Here is an 18,111-nt window from a genome sequence, read left to right as displayed (position 1 = left end):
TCTCTGTATAAACATTGTAGAATATTGGATGAATAATGCATCTCAAATGTAGGTGTTTCATTGAGGCATTTCTTGTAATATCGTCATTCTTATATTTTCTTTTGTTTCCATATTTCAGTTCGCAATCCACAAGGACAGATAAAACTCTACACCAAAGGTGCTGACACAATTTTGTTTGAGAGGCTTCATCATTCCAACGAAGCAGTGATGTCATTGACTTCAGAACATCTTCACGTAAGAGTTGCTGTATTCATTATGCTACCATGGAGTCATCATTGATATTACAATTAGTATTGTTTTATTAACATGTAGCACTGGGTTCTGGCAGTTCACGTGTAAGTTCAATAAATACACAATTTCGTGCAATGTCTGAAGTGTCTCTATCAGCCTGAGTAATTGTATTATCCATACCACATTAGATAACAACCACAGTGAACCGTGGAGCTATTAACATGCGCTCTCAGTGTCTGTATTGGGGTCCATGACTATGAGGGAGCGGTGTGGCTCCTGCATATCGAGTCTTTGATAGCGTGGGACTCTAATATCGACAAAATATTGAAATGCAAGTATGTATACGTTTTGTATATCTAACTCCACATCGAAGAGCTTTGAAGATACATATCTGTTAAAGGTGTAGAGATGTGGAGTTAAAAGTTGTAAATCAGTACTTCCCTCCTTTTGATATTTTGTCCCTCAATATTGTGTCTACATTAGTGTTCCATGATATTCTTGTACTCTATAATGAAGGGCACAGTCTCGTGGGTTGAAGGTGATTATATGGTCCGATACCATCAGCATGTCTGCTCTTCACAAATGGGGTGAGGCTGCGTCTGTCATCACTGCATTCAGTCTCTACCCATCTTTTCATCTTCTTCAGCTAGTTTCTTCTATCCAGTACTCCCAAGGACATCCAGGAAGTTTTGCAATAAGTAGGACCAAATCTGCATGTCCATCAGTGGCGGCTCCTCCACTAAGGCGGAAGAGCGTCGACGCACTGCTCCTCAGCAGTAAAGGAAACATAGAATGATAATATCTCACGTTATTATCATTTTATGTTTCCTTCTGCTGCAGCTTTGCGTTTGGGGCGGGGCTGCTTAGATAACAGAGGGGCAGGGGAGGATTGGTTTGCTCACTCCTAAGTGCACATGACTGTTGACCCTCTTGAGCCGGCCAAACATTTATGCGCACTTCGCATCTTCTCCATGCAGAATTCATTACAGCCTGTGTGGAGAACATGCCCAGGCCCCCATTCCCCATTCCACTATGTTCAAACCAATCACACTGCTGCATTGCTGCTTTGCAGCATTGTGATTGGCTATTGGGAGGCTGGGAGCCAGGTGCTTCCTGCTGTTTCCTGCATTCTACTGTGGGACAGCTGTCTGTCTGTGACAGGTAAGTGGTTGAATATATCTCTTTACAACAAATGCGCTACAACGCATTCCATTACAATGTGGTTGTTATAACGACCGCGTTGTTACAACGCAAACCATTACATCGCAATTTGTTACAACGTCTTACTGTAGGGGGCGCGCTGGACTTAGGAATAGTTTAATTTAATATTCCTACTCCAGTTTGTGCAACACCCTACAGCAAGTTGTTGAAACGACTTGCGATGGAATGGTTCACGTTGTAACAACACGTTCGTTGTGACGACCGCAACGACCGTGTTGTTATGGAATACGTTGCAGCACATTCGATGTAAAGGCTGTTACCCGGTAGCAGCCACTACTGATGCCCATTTCAACTTTTGAGGCCTTGCGATTAGCCCAAAAAAACATGTTTGGATAGGGTCCGAACTATCTCTTATTTGTAAACGTTGAGAGTATGCGGTTCACTTCTTCCATGTAAGGTTGGAGAATCTCTCCAAGCCATGTGAAAGAAAGTGAAAATCAGTCCTCTTGCACCTGAGGCACTTACTGTTGAGACTAGAAAATATCCTGATCAGTTTCCCTAGGGACAGATAGGTCTGGTAGTAATCAATGAATTAAATGAGTTTGAAGCTGACATTGCGTGACACTGTCATGGTATTGTCCCTTGTTCTAACCCAGTCAAGTCAAGTCAAAATTGCTTTATTTCGATAACAAGTATCATAAAAGCATCAGACACACCTTTATAAAATTAGACTTTGTACAGATAAAAATTACCTTAAAAAGACATAACAAATACATAATGTTTGATCGATCGGGACATAATAACACATCATTTCATTGTGATAAAATATTTCATTTTGATAAAAAAAGAGTAAAAAAATTACGGTTAAAAGAGTAAAACCCGATGTACCTTGTATGAGTGACCGTGTATAGATGTTAGTTCGAGCAATATTTGATTGTTCATCTTGTGCTCTAGTTTATTCTCCATGGGGCTTGTAGTGTGAAATTAGGTCGCCCTTTCTGATTACAAAGAAGAAAAGGGGCTACGACCCATTTTGGATATTCGGACCGCCAATCTCTTCCTCAAAAAGAAGAAATTCAAAATGCTCACTCTGGCTCAGGTCTTTTCTGCCCTAGACCAAGAAGACTGGATGGAAGCGTTGGACCTGCAGGATGCGTATTTTCACATTCCCATCCTGCAGGGCCACAGGCGTTTCTTGCGGTTCAAGGTAGGCCGCGAGCATTTTCAGTTTACCGTGCTCCCCTTCAGCCTTACCAGTGCCCCTCAGGTGTTCACCAAGGTGAAGGTGCTAGTCGCAGCTCATTTGTATAGGTTAGGGGTGTCAGTCTTCCTCTGCCTCCATGTCTGGCTGTTGAAGGCGTTCTCGCCCCAGACAGTCGTCTCCCACCTTCAGACTATGGTGAACCTCCTGCATTTGCTGGGGTTCTCTGTAAACGTGCCGAAGTCACACCTGACTCCTTTTCAGACACTCCCTTTCATAGGAGCAGTTCTGGACACAGCGCAGGTTCGGGCCCATCCTCCGAGCAGCAAGTCCAGGTTATTCAGGCTGCGATTCCGATATTTCAGCCTCTATCCTGGATTTTGATGAGACTGACTCTGAGGCTGTTGGGCCTCATGGCCTCCTGCATCCTGTTGGTAACACCAAGTGGCATATGCGGGATCTGCAGTGGGACCCAAAGTTCCAATGGGCACAGCATCGTGAAAATCTCCCTGACGTAGTTCAGATCTCGGAAGGAACTGCAAAAGATCTGCAGTGGCGGTTAACGAACTGGTGATTGGGTCAACGGCACACCACTCTCCCTTCCCCAATCAGATCTCAAGGTCGTAACAGATGTGTCACTTCTGGAATGGAGCAGCCACCTGGGAGAGGTGGAGACCAGGGGTCACTGGTCTCTGGCAGAGATGGGGCTCCACATAAATTTGTTGGAGCTCTGAGCAATTCGGTTTGAATTGAAACTATTTCTTCCCTCTGTCAAGGGGAAGTTTGTGCAGGTGTTAATGGGCAACACCACCGCCATGTGGTACTGCAACAAACAGGGTGGGGTGGGGTCATGGACCCTTTGTCTAGAGGCTTTTCGTCACTGGACATGGCTCGAACAGCAGGGCATAACCCAGGTGGTTCAACACCTGGCTGGTTCTCTGAACAACAGAACTGACAAACTCAGCTTTCGATGCCTAGCACATCAACAATGGCGTCGCCCGACGGAGGTGATGCAAGGTCTCTTTCAGCAGTGGGGAGAACCTTGGTTAGATTTGTTTGACTCTGAAGAGAACGTGCAGTGTCAGCGGTACTGCATGCTGGAGTTTCCAAGACAGCTATCGCTCGGTGATGCTTTTCGGCGCGAGTTTAGCTCAGGCCTGTTGTACGCCTTTCTTCCCATACCACTCCTGCCCAGGGTTCTGAAGAAAATTAGGAGTGACCGTGCCCAAGTAATTCTTGTGGCTCCGGACTGGGCAAGGAGTGTCTGGTATCCTGAGAATGAGTATTGATCCTCCGATCAGGCTGCCCCTTCGGGAGGATCTTCTGTCACAGCAGCAGGGGAGGGTCCTCCACCCGAACCTGTCAATCCTGCACCCCAATTCCCAGAGATTGAGCAACAGCAGTTGAAATCTTTGACCTCCCTCTTGAAGTCTGTAATGTTATTCTGACGACCAGGTGGCCCTCCACTAAGACGGTATATGCCTGCGTTGACAGAAACTTTTATTATACTGTACAGAAAGGTCCATTGACCCTCTTTCTGCTTCTCTTTCCACTGTCCTTTTATTCATCTAACCCTTGAACATTAGGGCTTTGTTTTGGGAACTATCAAGGGTTACCTTTCTGCTCTGTCTGCTTTTTTGCGGCTGCCAGACCAGCCCTCTCTCTTCAAGTCTCCTATTGTAATTAGATTTCCAAAAGGGCTGGCTCACTTGTTTCCACACACGCCGTTTGTCATGCCACAGTGGGACCTTAAGTTTGTCCTTACCTATCTGATGTGTGCTCCCTTTGAGCCTTGGCACAATTGTCCCTTCCGGCTGTTGACTATTAAAACAATCTTCTTTGTGGCGATTACATCTGCCTGGAGGGTGAGTGAGTTACAGGTGTTATCTTGCTCGCCTCCTTCTCTTATTTCCTATCCGGACAAGGTGATGCTTCGCACCAGGGCATACTTTTTGCCAAAGGCTGTAACCCCATTCCATTTGAGTCAGTACATTACTTTGCCCACCTTCTTTGCTCCCCCTCATCCCTCTAAGGAAGAGGAGCATCTCCACCGGCTGGACCCAAAAAGAGCATTGTCGTTCTAACTGTCCACATAAGAGAGTTCTGGGTGAATGACCAAGTCTTTGGAGGGTAAATGGGAGCGAAGAAGGGATGGGCAGTGCAGAAAAGGACCATCTTGCGCTCGGTCGTTCTCTGCATCAAGATCTGTTATGCCTTGGCAAAGATGCATCCCGCTGAGGGATTAAGGGCCCATTCCACCAGGGAAAAAGCTGCGACTAAGGCCTTGGCTCTGGGTGTCCCAGTCCAGGGCATCTATCGGGTAGCAACATGGGCTTCTTTGCACACATTCACAAAATATTACTAACTTAATAGTCAGGTGTGCAGGAACGGACATCCTGCAAGACTATTTAGTTTAGCATGTGAGTCCGCAACACACCGCCGGGATGGTATGGCTCGGGTATCTGATTCAAAGGTAAGAAATCTACAGCTAGAAAGAAGTCTCTATCAGATGAACAAGTTACTTACCTTCGGTAACACATTATCTGGTAGAGCCGCTATCTAGCTGCAGATTCCTTACAGTCCCACCCATGCCTCCCCATTTTTCAGACTGATATTGTAGGGCTACTATTGTTTCCCCGCTATCAGGGCCCTAGTTTTGCACACGACTACGTCAGTTACTTCATGGCTCTGCGCTTCTGGAGGGCGCCTATATAGGCACCTCTACATCATAACTGATGCTACAGACGTCAACAACATCACACAGAGTCAAATGGAGCCACCCGACCCCACGCTCAAAGGGTATTACTCAGCAAAAGTTTTCGGATCCAGCCTAATCCTGAGAAATTCAAAGGTAAGAAATCTGCAGCTAGATAGAGTCTCTACCAGATAAAGCATTACCGAAGGTAAGTAATTTGTTTGTCAGGACAGATCATTCCATGGTAGTTGTAAATCTCATCTGGGGAGGGGTAACTGGCCCAAAGAGAGTGGTGTTATCCCCAGACCTACTTGTGGACTGTTTACTGGGTAATGATTTAGAAACTTCAGCCTGGTCTGAAGTGGAATTCAGGACTCATGCAGAAACGATGGGGATTTCAGCCAGTGCTTTTATAGTCACTAGGGCTCAGGCCAAGAGATTAGGCACTGAGGGAGCCCTGGATCCTGAAAAAAAATGGACCAGTCAGCTTCCCAGAGAAGGATCAGGAAGGGTAAGGATTTGGCAGAGCTATGGGAGCAGGGGAACCTTCCAGAGAAGACTTGAGTTTGGAGCAGAAAGCCTGCCCCTCTCTTGAACAGCTCAGACAGCATGCTGCTGCTGAGGAAGCAGGGGATGTTGGTGGGTCCTATAGAATTCTTTCGGAAAATGGGCTCTTGTTTTCTGAAAGTAGAGGCCCCAAGCTTGGTACCACCAGGAGATTGGAGAGACCTAAAAGATTCAGGGGTTTCCTATTGAACCTAAGACACAACATTCCCCTTGCAGGACATCTTGGGCAAACCAAGACTTGGGACAGTCTCATCCCTCACGTTCACTGGCCCTACAAGTCTGAAGGCACCAAGGAGTTTTGTCACTGCTGTGTCACCTGCCAAGCTTGCGGTAAGTCAGGTGGAGCTACAAAGATTCCCTTAATTTCACTGCCAGTGGTTGGGGTTCCCTTTCAGAGGGTAGGGATAGACATTGTAGTCACCTTAAACTCTCCAACAGCATCTGGACACAGTTATATCCAAGTAGTGGTGGACCATACCACTAGGTATCCAGAGGATATTCACCTTAGGACCACTACAACTCTTGTTGCGGCCAATGCCCTCTGGGAATATTTTCCAGAGTTAGGTTAACTAAGGAGGACATGTCAAACAGATGTACTAACTTCATGTCCAGCTACATCACTGCTTTGTGGAAAGAGTGTGGTGTTAACTATCAGTTTACCACACCCTACCATCCAAAGGGAAATGGGCTCGTTGAAAGGTTCAACAAGACCCTCAGAAGTATGATCATGGGATGGGAGCATCCTCTCAAACTCCCTCAGCAGGACATTGTTGGCAATGTATGGGGCCTGCTCTCTCGCATGGCTGAGTGAATGAAGAAGTCCAGCAAAAACCTTGAGGCCAGCCAGGAGCTTCAGAAAGCCTGGCATGACCAAAAGGCTCTCCTGGAAGGGTGAAGTGCCCCCCCCCACCACACTTGAGAAGAAAGGTGAGGTTACCTACTTAGTTCACCTAGGCAATCCAAGACGTCCCCATAGAGTACTTCATGTGAATCAGCCTGAAACCTTTTATTGACCGGGCTGCCATTAGCTTACTCATGGCCACTGATGAGGGACAAGAGGAAGAGAGTGATCCTCTCCATGATCCCCTCTCTCAGGACTCTGTTGATGGATCAGTGGAAGGAGTAGCCTTGGCAGCCAGCCTCACTGAACAACAGCAAGCTGATTGTTGACAAGTTCTCAATCAGTTTTCCAGTCTCGTTTCTCTGACAATCCACCTGGTGTATCCATAAAGTGGACACAGGTGACAGTCTGCCTCTAAAAAGAAAAATTGACATACAGCCTGAACATGTTAGATATTGCATCAGGACAGAGGCCCAAAAGGTGATCTAGTTGGGGGTCATTAAGCTTTCAGATAGCCCTTGGGCTAGTCCTGTAGTTCTTGTACTTAAACCTCACAGCCAGGATTGTAAGAGAGAGGTGAGTTTTTGTATTGACTGTAGAAGCCTCAATGCAGTCACTGGGACTGATGCACATCCAATTCCAAGAGCAGGCGAGCTGATTGATACTCTGGCCTCAAACAAGTATCTCAGTACATTTGACCTGACTGCTGGTTGTTGGCAAATCAGACTCTTTGAGGAGGCCGAACCAAAAACAGCATTTTCAACCCACAGTGGGCATTATCAATTTATTTTGATACCTTTTGGTTTAAGAATGTACCCGCCATATTTCAGAGGCTGGTGAACAGAGTTCTAACAGGTCTGGGAGCCTATAGTGCAGCATATCTAGATGAAATAGCTGTCTTTAGCTCCACTTGAGAGGATCACCTGGTCCACCCCAGAAATGTACTTGAGGCCAAGCAGAAGGCATGCCTCACTAACAAGGCAACAAAGTGCCAGATAGGGTAGAGTAAGAATGTGTACTTTGCCACCTTGTAGGTGGGGGCCACGTCCAACCATTTGAGAGCAAAATTCAGACTATCATAGACTGAATTGCTCCCACTACAGAGACTCAGGTCAGAGCTTTCATAGACCTGACTGGGTACTATAGGAGGTTTGTCAAGAGCTATGGATCCATAGTAACACCCCTTAATGATCTCACCGACAAAAGAATGCCTAAGAAAGTTCAGTGGACAGTTAGCTGTCAGACGGCTTTCGATGACCGGAAGCAAGCCATGTGCTCTGCTACAATTCTGCAAAGTCCTGACTGCTCCAAACCATTCATTGTCCAGACAGATGCTTCTGAGATAGGAATAGGTGTACTTTTGTCACAACTTAATGCAGGAGGTCTGGTTCAACCACTAGATTTTATAAGCAGAAGGTTGACCCCCCCAGGGAGAAGTGTTGGTCAGCTATTGAGAGGGAGGCCTTTGCTGTGGTCTGGGCCTTGAAGAAGTTGAGGCCATACCTGTTTGGCACTCACTTCATTGTTCAGACACACTATAAGCCCCTCTTATGGCTTAAACAAATGAAGGGTGAAAGCCCCAAACCTTTGAGGTGGTTCATTTCCCTACATGGGATGGACTTTTCAGTGGAACATAGACCGGGGCGTAACCATACCAATGTAGATGGACTCTCCAGATATTTCCACTTAAAAAATGAAGACTCAAATGGGAAAGTTTTGTCTGATCTCCTTATGTTTGAGGGGCATATAGGTTGTGTAGGAAAGTCAGATGTGCTTTTATGGTTACCCCCACTTTTTGCCTGGTGTCAGCGTGTTTTTGACCTAGTCAGCTTGGATCCTGCTAATCAGGACCCCAGCAACTGTGCTCTCTCCACTAAATTAGTTCTTGTAAGTACGTTGGTACCTCCACAATTGGCTGCTCGTGCGGTCTGATCAGGCTGGATTTGTTCCGGGTCGTACTATGGACCACAACCTGTGGATCCTGTTTGCCCTTTTAACTAGACTTAATCCCTGAGTTGGATGCGGCAGCTGTCTTCCTTGATCCCTCCAAGGCCTTTGATTCTTTTTAATGACACTGCTTATGCTACGTGATAGCAAGGCTGGGACTGCCCCCAGTGTTTGTGGACTGGGTTAGCTGCTCTATACCGCGCCCAATTCCTGAGTCTGTATAAAAGGCTACTTGTCCACATCATTAGACATCACTAGAGGCACGAGGCAGGGCTGTCTTGGTCTCCCATACCATTTACATTGACACTGGAAACCCTGGTGACTAGGATTAGGCAGCACTACCAGGATTACACTATCAGATATACCAGTCAGCACATATTGATGTCATATATGAACTAGAGTAAATCCATGATCTTCTCAATTGCAGCCAACACGCATCGCTTTACATCTGGATTTCCACTAGGACGGTATGAAGGCTCACTCAAGTATCTAAGAACTTGTATTTACCACAACTGAGAGGTGGTAATCAGGGAAAATGATGGCATTGTAATGAGTAAGCTTGAGAACTGTATAACACGGTGGCTCTTGCAGTCACTGGTTGGCCACATTGACCTTATGAAGATGGTCATATTGCCCAGATTACTGTATCTCTTTATAAGTATCCTGTTGCTGCTCCCACCAAATTATTTTTCCAGCAGCTTCGCACCCAGCTGCTGTTATTGGCATGGGTAGGGAAACAGCTCAGAATCAAATGGGAAATATTGAATTGACTATTTCATTGCAATGGATTGGAGGCCCTGATTTAGAACTATACTACATATGTGCACAGGCGCACTCAATGCATTTTGACCTCATTCCATTCCATATCTGCTGCATATAGCAGTGGAAACCAATGCAACCCCACTGCGCTCTCTTTTGGGCACCCCCTCCAGGCACTAAACACTCAAGATGGCCACTTTGATGTACATACGCAGGGCTTGGACTACATTGAGTAACAGAGCAGAATTGCAGATTTTGTATTCCTCTGCACTGCCCTTCCTCCACTATCTATTACTACCAGCAACACATGAACCCAGAGCGATACACCAATTCACCAACAGAGGTTTACATAAGTGAGGGAAACTACGGAAACCAGCAAATTCTTACACTTGATGCATTTCCTGAGGCAGAACCATGTGCACTACACTAAAAACTGGCATAACTGATTTTCCGCAAGAGCCCATCTCCTGAAGGGCACTGAATGGGCTATTGGCAGCCTCCTTCACTAAGTAAATGATATCTAAACTATACTTTATTGCCCTGGGGGACTTACCCCTCAGGCAGGACCTTGTATTTCTGCTGCACACAAACAGGAATGCTATCCCTAAGTAGCAGACTTTGCATTATTCACTTCAAGTTGCTACAGCAAATATGTTACACTCCCAAAGCGCTGAAAAAGGTTGGCCTAAGGGAGGACTCAAGCTGTGCTAGGTGCAGTTAACCAGAGGCAGACTTACTGCATTTGTCATGGTTTTGTCCCACTGTCCACAAATACTGGCAGGAGATTTCTGTTGCACAATCACATATGATGGGCCTGACAATCTCCCCTACCTCTCTAACCACGTTTATGGGATGGGTGTGGGAGAACCCGCCCACTCCAGAGAAGATTCACTGCACTGGCCCTCCTACTCACTAAAAGCCAAGTGGCTTGATGCTGGGGCTAAGGGAGATCTCCGAAGTATGAACAATGGATATGCCTCTCTTGTATATTGTATTAAACAGTTTGAACTCTATGAAGAGCTCCTGCTGCCCTACCCCTCGAGACACAAGGGTCCATTGCAAAGCTATCTACTTGATAAAGCTGCATTGATTAATGATCCAGGAGTCGAGACACACATGAAGCATTAAACACTTTCTGTAGGCTACTGGCCACAAACACATGATGCAGCTGGGATGGTGGAGCTGCAGTGGATAATCTGTGGCATGCGATGATGTATAGTTATGCAAGCTTGGAGAACATATAGATAGTACACAGCATTATGGAAATGTTTGGATGAATAGGTTTCATATCAAATATTCGATTTTTTTAAGATACCTGCTGCGCCTGAAATATGAATCATTGATGTTACAAATGTATGTGGTGCCTGCTACCTTTGAATTGCTGTTTTCATAAATTCTGTAATCAGTGGTTTAAAATCAATAAGAAAAATAAGAAATAACATGTCATGAGGGATGTCATATCCGAGGTCACAAGCAGTGTATGATGGCGGGTGCTATTTCTGTGTAGCTTTCTGAACCATACCTGGCAAATTTGAGTGGCCAAATATAAATATGCGAAGGGCACCTCTACTCCCCTAGCATTCATGGATTTAATCAGCGCGTTCGACTATGTCTCACGCTCTAAGTTGTGGGACATTGTAGTAAATATGGGTGTCGACCCGGGTCTGGTTTCCTTTCTGAGGCTCCTCCACCACGATGTTTCTGCCTCAGTGAGGTATGGTAATGCTGGTGAATGTTCAGAACAGTTCAGTATTAAGCGAGGGGTACGCCAAGGATGCGTCCTTGGCCCAATCTTATTCCTCCTTTATACAAACGACCTGGAGAAAACATTAGTTACGGTTGGGGCGGATGTACCGCAGATGGAGAATAAGGCTGTACCAGCGCTCCTTTATGTGGACTAAAAAAACGAATTTCTAGCTATGTTAACTTTATGGAGGGTTTGGGGTTGGAGCCAAACTATAAGAAAACTTTTGTTCTGATTTGTGGCCCAAAAAACACTAAGTCCTGTAGCCTGAATATAGAGGGTAAAAAGCTGGAAAGAGTTAGCTCCTTCCCATATTTAGGTCTGGACTTCGATGAAGATTGTACGTGGCAGAAAAAAATAGAATAACAAGATTTACACGCGCAGTTGGTACCACTTATTCACTTGCAATGTTCATAGGTAAAAAGCCCATAGCCCCTATTTTAGAGATTTATAAGCGTAAATGTATTCGGATTTTAACATATGGTATGGGGACATGGGGATGTAGGGATGTACATGCTATGCAGCTGGAGGAGAACAGATTTTGCCGTAGAGTTTTAGGTGTGCCCCCTTCTTAGCCGCATTTTCCCCTCTATTTAGAGTTAGGTCTCGAGTATGTCCAAGAAATGTGGCACCTTTAACTACCTGGTGTTCCATCTGGACAAATTAAGAAGCTGATTTTAATAGGGCGATTATTAGAGACTGTCTAAACTGTACCCTAGCCCTTTGTATCCCCTGTCTCCAGTACATTAAAACCTGTTTTAAGGAACTTGGTTATCCCTCTATGTTTGAGCACCCAGATCAAATTGTTAAAGGGGATCGGCAGCGGGTTTTATTGAGCTTCCGAAAAAGATGTGTCCAGGGAATTGACTGAAGTAGACAAACATTGCCCCGTATTTAATATATGTAAATAATGTGCATGAAAGGAATCTGTAATCTAGATTCAGACTGGGATCTTTTCGTTGGTGTGTATGCTTCCCCCTGGGTCAGTATTCTTCAGAATCTATTATGGTCTGCCCCAGTGATTAACATTCGAGTCAAACCATTTTACATTTTGTATTTTTTTGTCAATTTTATCTTCCATTTACTAGGACATTTTTAATACCTCTCTTGCGCAGACTCAACATTTCTAAGTGCAAAGCAGCTTTGTACTTTTTGCAGCAACCTAATGATTTCGATGTCTGTTTTGCTGTTGGCAGCTTTTTGAAGTGCATTTTAGCAAAGCGAAGGAGTATGCTCTTTTATTTTTAATGTATTTTATAATTTTCTGTATGGAATGCTTTGGTATTGCTGCTAAAATGTTTACCTCATTTGCTAACTCCTTTGTAGGTCCGATTTTATTCTTCGTGTATTTTTTAATATTAATTGCTGCTATTGATGGCTGCAGTTGTTTCTCTTTGTTGCCCTATTAAATAACATTTGCTGCTATTTACGAACCTAAGCGTTTTGCACTGTCACTTTAGTTCACATCTGATAAATGTACTGCTACTTATGAACCCAAGTGTTTTGCACTGCCACTTTAGTTTTGAGAAAAAGTACTGTATTTGTGAGCTGTTGTATTCTTTTTAAATGGAAAATGAGTTTGTATTTGCTGCGAAAAGATTGATTTTATATGTTTATATTTCTGTGTATCTTTTATTTCCTGTCTTTGAAGGACGAATAAAGAAAGATTTGAATTGAATTGAGTAGTTTTTAGGTTTGTTTGGTAATCGCAATTGGACTTTAGCTGTGGTTTTTCAATGAATGTCAGGTGTTTTTGCTATGGTGTTATTATCAAAGCTAATCATAACTTGACTTTAATTTGTGTTTTTGCAGTGAATTTCTGGGGGGTTCTGATCATATTCTGCAAGGACCTGTTTTGCCTCTGTTCACATCTGTCATTGCACACAGACTTCGGCTGTGCATAGTAAGGGCGGCCTGCAGGCCTTGAAACGACATGGTGTGGGCAGCTTACCCCTTTAGCAGATAAGTTTTAGCCATATGAAGCACGACCTATGGCAAGATTTTTTTCCTAGACTTCTGCTAACAGCCAACCCCCCACTCAATTCTGCTTTCAGTTGTGTGCAGCGGTGTTGTGCCACCGTGTCATGTTTCGTTGCTCCCAAAGAGAGCCGCCCGCTGGCCATGCCGCGTACCTGCACAAAAGGACAGGCACATTAGCACATTGGCTTGAACTACATCTCCCACAACACCCTGGGAGAGGACACGGTAGGCAAACGGGAACGAGAACTATAAAAGCCCCGCCTTCCCGTCCTCAGGTGCTTGTCAATCCGGATTAGCACGGACTTCACGTAGGACGCCTTTCCTGTTTCCTCCGTTTGTAGCGCTATACGCACTCCTCACTTTGTTCTCGCCGAGGTTCCGTGGGACAGGGCGAGAGAAGTGCTGGAAGACCTTTGGATCTCCACACAATCACGACGCCAGATAGGCGGTGCCCCCACCCCCTGGACTTCCGCACTGGGATGAGGAGCAATGCCATGAACAACACCCGGTAAGGACCCGCCTGAAGTGTGGCACAACCATAGGGGCATTCTTTTTGGTTTCTACACTTCCGCCTGCTGTGGGACAGAAACTCCCATCAGGCTACTTTCCCCGAGACACGCCGAGTTTGCGGTGCGGCCACCGAGACGCACACAATTTCCTAGCTGGGCGTACCTTTTTCCTTTACGTTATTTTGGCTGCAAAGTAATAGGGGCTTCCGGGAGCTGCCACGGAAAGACCCTTACTGGACCTGCTATCTCCTCTATGCGGAACGCTTGGAGCCGCCTGAAAGGCTCGGAGAGCGTACCGCGTCCTGAGCACCAGCTCGCTAGGAGCCGGTTGAAAGGCTCGGAGAGCGACGCTATTTAACCTCGAGAGAAGCAACTTTTTCTCCCCTGAACTTTTTCAAGGTGATTCACCGCAAGGGCAAACACGATGCCAAGTGCCTGCAAGGGGGTCATCGTCAACATTTCTGGATCTACACGGTGGCAAGACTTCGCCTGGGGTCATGGCTCTTGAGGGACACGCTTCTAGAGTGAGGCTTCAACTCTAGACTCGCTCTTCTAAGGGTCCCGCAGCTTCCTCCTCCTCCTGAGTTCTTCTGATCCCTTTCCCCTGTGGTGGTGTTGCCCGCTGAGCGCCATTTGGGGGCTCTCGAGTGATTCCATCAAGGGGGGAGAGGGTGACCGAGCAACCAGCATCGCTCCCGCTACATCTGGCTTATGAGGTTAGTGTCTAACCTATCTGTACCCGACACACCGGCAGCCTCTCTGTAAGCAGTCAACCCTGGCTACACCTGGTCTTTGACTGTGCGCAGCAGGGCAAAGATGCAGGACCTGGGCTTTGGTGAGGCCCTATGCCCACCATTCGTGAGCAGCCAGCACTCACTGAGTGGGAATGGACTGCAGGGCCTTCCTTTCCCTAAACCTTATGCTTCACCCTCCTCGGATGGCCTTATGCCATTTTCAGTGGAAGTTGCCTACAGCTAGGTCCTGCAGACAACCTTCTACAGACAGCCAAATAGTTTTTTTGTTTTTGTGTGCACATTTTATGTGCACCTCCTCAAACATTGCTAGTAAGTGAAGTGCTAAAATATTGACAAAGCATTTATAGAATTCGGTAGCAGCTCGTCCAAACATTTGCAGGTGGGCTGTCCCCTTATAACCTCATATACTGCCTTAGGCATGATTGGCTGTGCCAGGAACTGGCATTGTGCATCACCAAGCCAGGCCAGCGCTATATCCCTCAAGTACACTTCTATACATGATGATGGTGCTGATTCTATTGAAGTGTATAACAAACTAAATGTGAAAATCCTTAAGGAACTGAGGTGCATCCTAAAGAGAGCCTTCACTGATGTGCAGTGTTTAGGCCTGGACACCTAGCTTGCCACTTGCCTGTGGCCTCCACTTCCTGCTTGTTTCAGACTGATCCAGTGACTCCACAGCTGCCTGGGTTTTCCCGACTGAGTTTTCCCACTCCCCGTTCTTCCCGCAAACAGAAGCACCACCCACCCAAGGACCTACTTAATGCAGGCTGCAGTGCATCCGCGCAGCGGGCGCACCACTGAAGCACAGAAGGAACGCCAAAGGCAAGCGCATCTGCTCCAGTTCGCACCTGGACCGTGCTTAGCACCAAGACCCCTGGCCCTCCCAGCCCCTGAAGATACACCATTGAAGAGCTCTGCACCATGGATGCCAAAAAAACACGACCACCACGCCGACACACGCTCCACGGTCAGTCCTTTCATCTTCACCCACTGCCTCTTCACCTGCCACTGCACACCCCCTTCCAAACACACAACAGACACCACCTGAACAAAACAGCAACTCGCATGCGCCCTTCTCAATACACGCTCACTATGCAAGACTTCCATTAAATTATGGGACCTCATTGCCACTCTTGCACCCAACATAGTGTCCTCACTGGGACCTGGCTCAACCCCACATCCGCCCCAGTCAAGGCCACAGTGATCTCCAACAGATATAAAATCACTCGCCAGGCCACCAAGCCAGTAAGAGGGACAACCATCATCCACAAAGAGACCATACAGACAGTGTACCACTACTGACAAAGCCACCACCCCATGGAATATCTCACCTTCAAGCTCCATTTTGACAAGACAACCTTCAGATGCACCTTCGCATACCGACCCCCAGGTCCATGCTCCAGCCTTTACAACACCACTGCAGACTTCTTTGCACCCCTAGTCTTAGACTCAAAGGACTACATCTTCCTCGACGACCTAAATTTCCACATCGACGACCCCAAATACAAAAACACTGCACACCTCCTAAACAGTATGAGCAGCCCCGGATTGTCCCAGATTGTCCATGACCCTACACACACTGCAGGATACATGATGGACCCAATTTCTACTGCCAGCAGCCATGTCAGATACAGCCATGTCAAAGAACTCACATGGACCCATCACTCCATCGTCCACTTCAGCATTTCCAGCCCAGCGCCGCCAACCCCACGATGGCCAATGCCCCCACCAGAGGTGGAACAAAACCTCAAACACCTGCTGGGCGATCGCCCTCAACACCTCCAACCCTGCTACCACCACGAACCTCAAACATGGAGTGAAAAACGTCATTGCCTGGATCACCAATTGCTCAGACAGCATCGCCCCCATCAGGAGCAGCACCCAGAGAAAATCCTCCAAATAGGCCAGCTGGTACACCCAAAAACTCAGAACAGGGAAATGAAACCGCAAACAGTTGGGGAGGAGATGGCACACCAGCAAGGACACCTCTGACAGGGCATCCGCCAAGGACTCCCTCAACCTGTACCATCGCCTGCTGAGGGCAACAAAGAAGACAGCCATTGCCGCACGCATTGAAACAAGTGCCAAAAGCACCAAGGAACTTTTCATAATCGCTAAGGAATTCTCCATCCCAGCTGACAGCTAAAACAACATCACCCGCACAGGAGCTGTGCAACAACCTCGCCCACTGCTTTCACGACAAGATTGCCACAATATGCAGAAACTTTGAACCCAAACACTCACCTACAGAATTCCTCAACAGATACGCCATCACCGTAACCAACACGAACCACACACTGACCACCTTGAACATCCTCTCCACCCAGGACATCACCTCCACTATGAAATCCATCCACTTGGGAGCTAACACAGAGCTATGCCTGCACCACATTTTCAACCTCAGAAACCAAAGGATCAGCCAGGAACTCACCACTCTACTCACAACCCTATTCAACACCTCTGTCACCACCGCAACATTTCCCGATGCCTGGAAATATGCTGAAGTCAGACCACTATTCAGAAAACCCTCTGCCGACCCCAGCGAACCCAAAAACTACCGGCCGATCTCCATGCTCCCCTTTCCAGAAAAGGTACTGGAAAAGATCATCAACAATCAACATATGACACACCTTGGCTTTCCCTTATGTTGAGGACCAGTACTATCAACAAACTCAGTCACAACCTATGCCTACAACTGGAGGGAGAGGAGGTCGTAGACAGGGTAGAAGAACACCTAACAATTGGACATTCGAAAACACAAGTAGTGAAGATGAGGAGCCCGTTGCCCAACCATCGACCTCCAACCAACAGGTCAGATTTAATCCCCAGGAAAGAACCAATGAGGATCTGGGAGCCATGTTCAGTGTTTTTTTAGGACAACAAACACACAACCCCGGAAACCAAAGAGGGTCCAATTACAGAGGCCGGGGAAGGGGTCGGGCCCGCCAGAATCTGAACTCCACCTGGCAGCCCTTCTCCCCAAGGATCACACGCAGCAGGGGCAGAACACCCCTATAACTGAAACTGAGAACAACATAGTGGCCAACCTCTCCAAATACCACCTCACGGACACGGAACTAGAGGTATTGAACAAAGGCCTAGGGTTTGTACCCACTCCCCGTCACGACGGGTTCCAACTTCGGGCAGAACTCTATGGTCTGATGAGGAAGATCAAGTTAAAAAAGTTTTTTGAAGGGAAGGAACAGGAGCAGGCATCAATTTTTTCCACCAACTTACGCTGTCCATCACAGTTTTGTCCTCCGACGAGTGCAGTAGGCCCGGAAACAGTGGTGTTTGAGCAGAAGGTTCTTCAAGACATTAGCCAGGTAGAACAAAATATTCATACCGTGCCCCATAGCAACATGAGCATTAGAGATTGGCAAGCTTTAAAAAGTATACAAAGCAACCAAACCATCACTATTAAGCCAGCCGATAAAGGCGGGGCAGTGGTGGTGATGGATACCCAGGATTATGACACCGAGGTGGCCAGGCTTTTGGGGAACCGCTGCAATTATCAACCTTTGGCGCGGGACCCCACTAATGATCTTCAGGCCACTATCATCAAACTAGTGACAGAGGCCAAAGAAAAGAAATGGGTAACATATAAAGAAGCGGAATTTCTGATCAACTTAAAACCAAGAATGCCAGCATTCTACATTGTACCCAAAATCCATAAGCCACAACGACCCCCCCCCTGGACTCCCAATAGTATTGGGCA

The 18,111-nt window shown here is 46.7% G+C and overlaps 1 protein-coding gene across 1 annotated transcript in view; it reads left to right on the top strand.

The window, feature by feature from the left end:
• ATP8B4 (ATPase phospholipid transporting 8B4 (putative)) overlaps positions 1 to 18,111 on the top strand; it is a 3,731,093-nt gene that overhangs the window by 2,440,032 nt on the left and 1,272,950 nt on the right. Inside the window, exon 16 of the mRNA XM_085644229.1 lies at positions 119 to 234. Coding sequence (XP_085500355.1) covers positions 119 to 234 — 116 coding nt within the window. The remainder of the gene's footprint in view (positions 1 to 118; positions 235 to 18,111) is intronic.

The sequence above is a fragment of the Triturus cristatus genome, chromosome 3_1 (assembly GCF_964204655.1).
Source record: "Triturus cristatus chromosome 3_1, aTriCri1.1, whole genome shotgun sequence".
NCBI classification, from domain to species: Eukaryota; Metazoa; Chordata; class Amphibia; order Caudata; family Salamandridae; genus Triturus; species Triturus cristatus.
The sequence above is the reverse complement of the archived record's forward strand: the minus strand, read 5'-3'. Positions and strand labels throughout refer to the sequence as shown.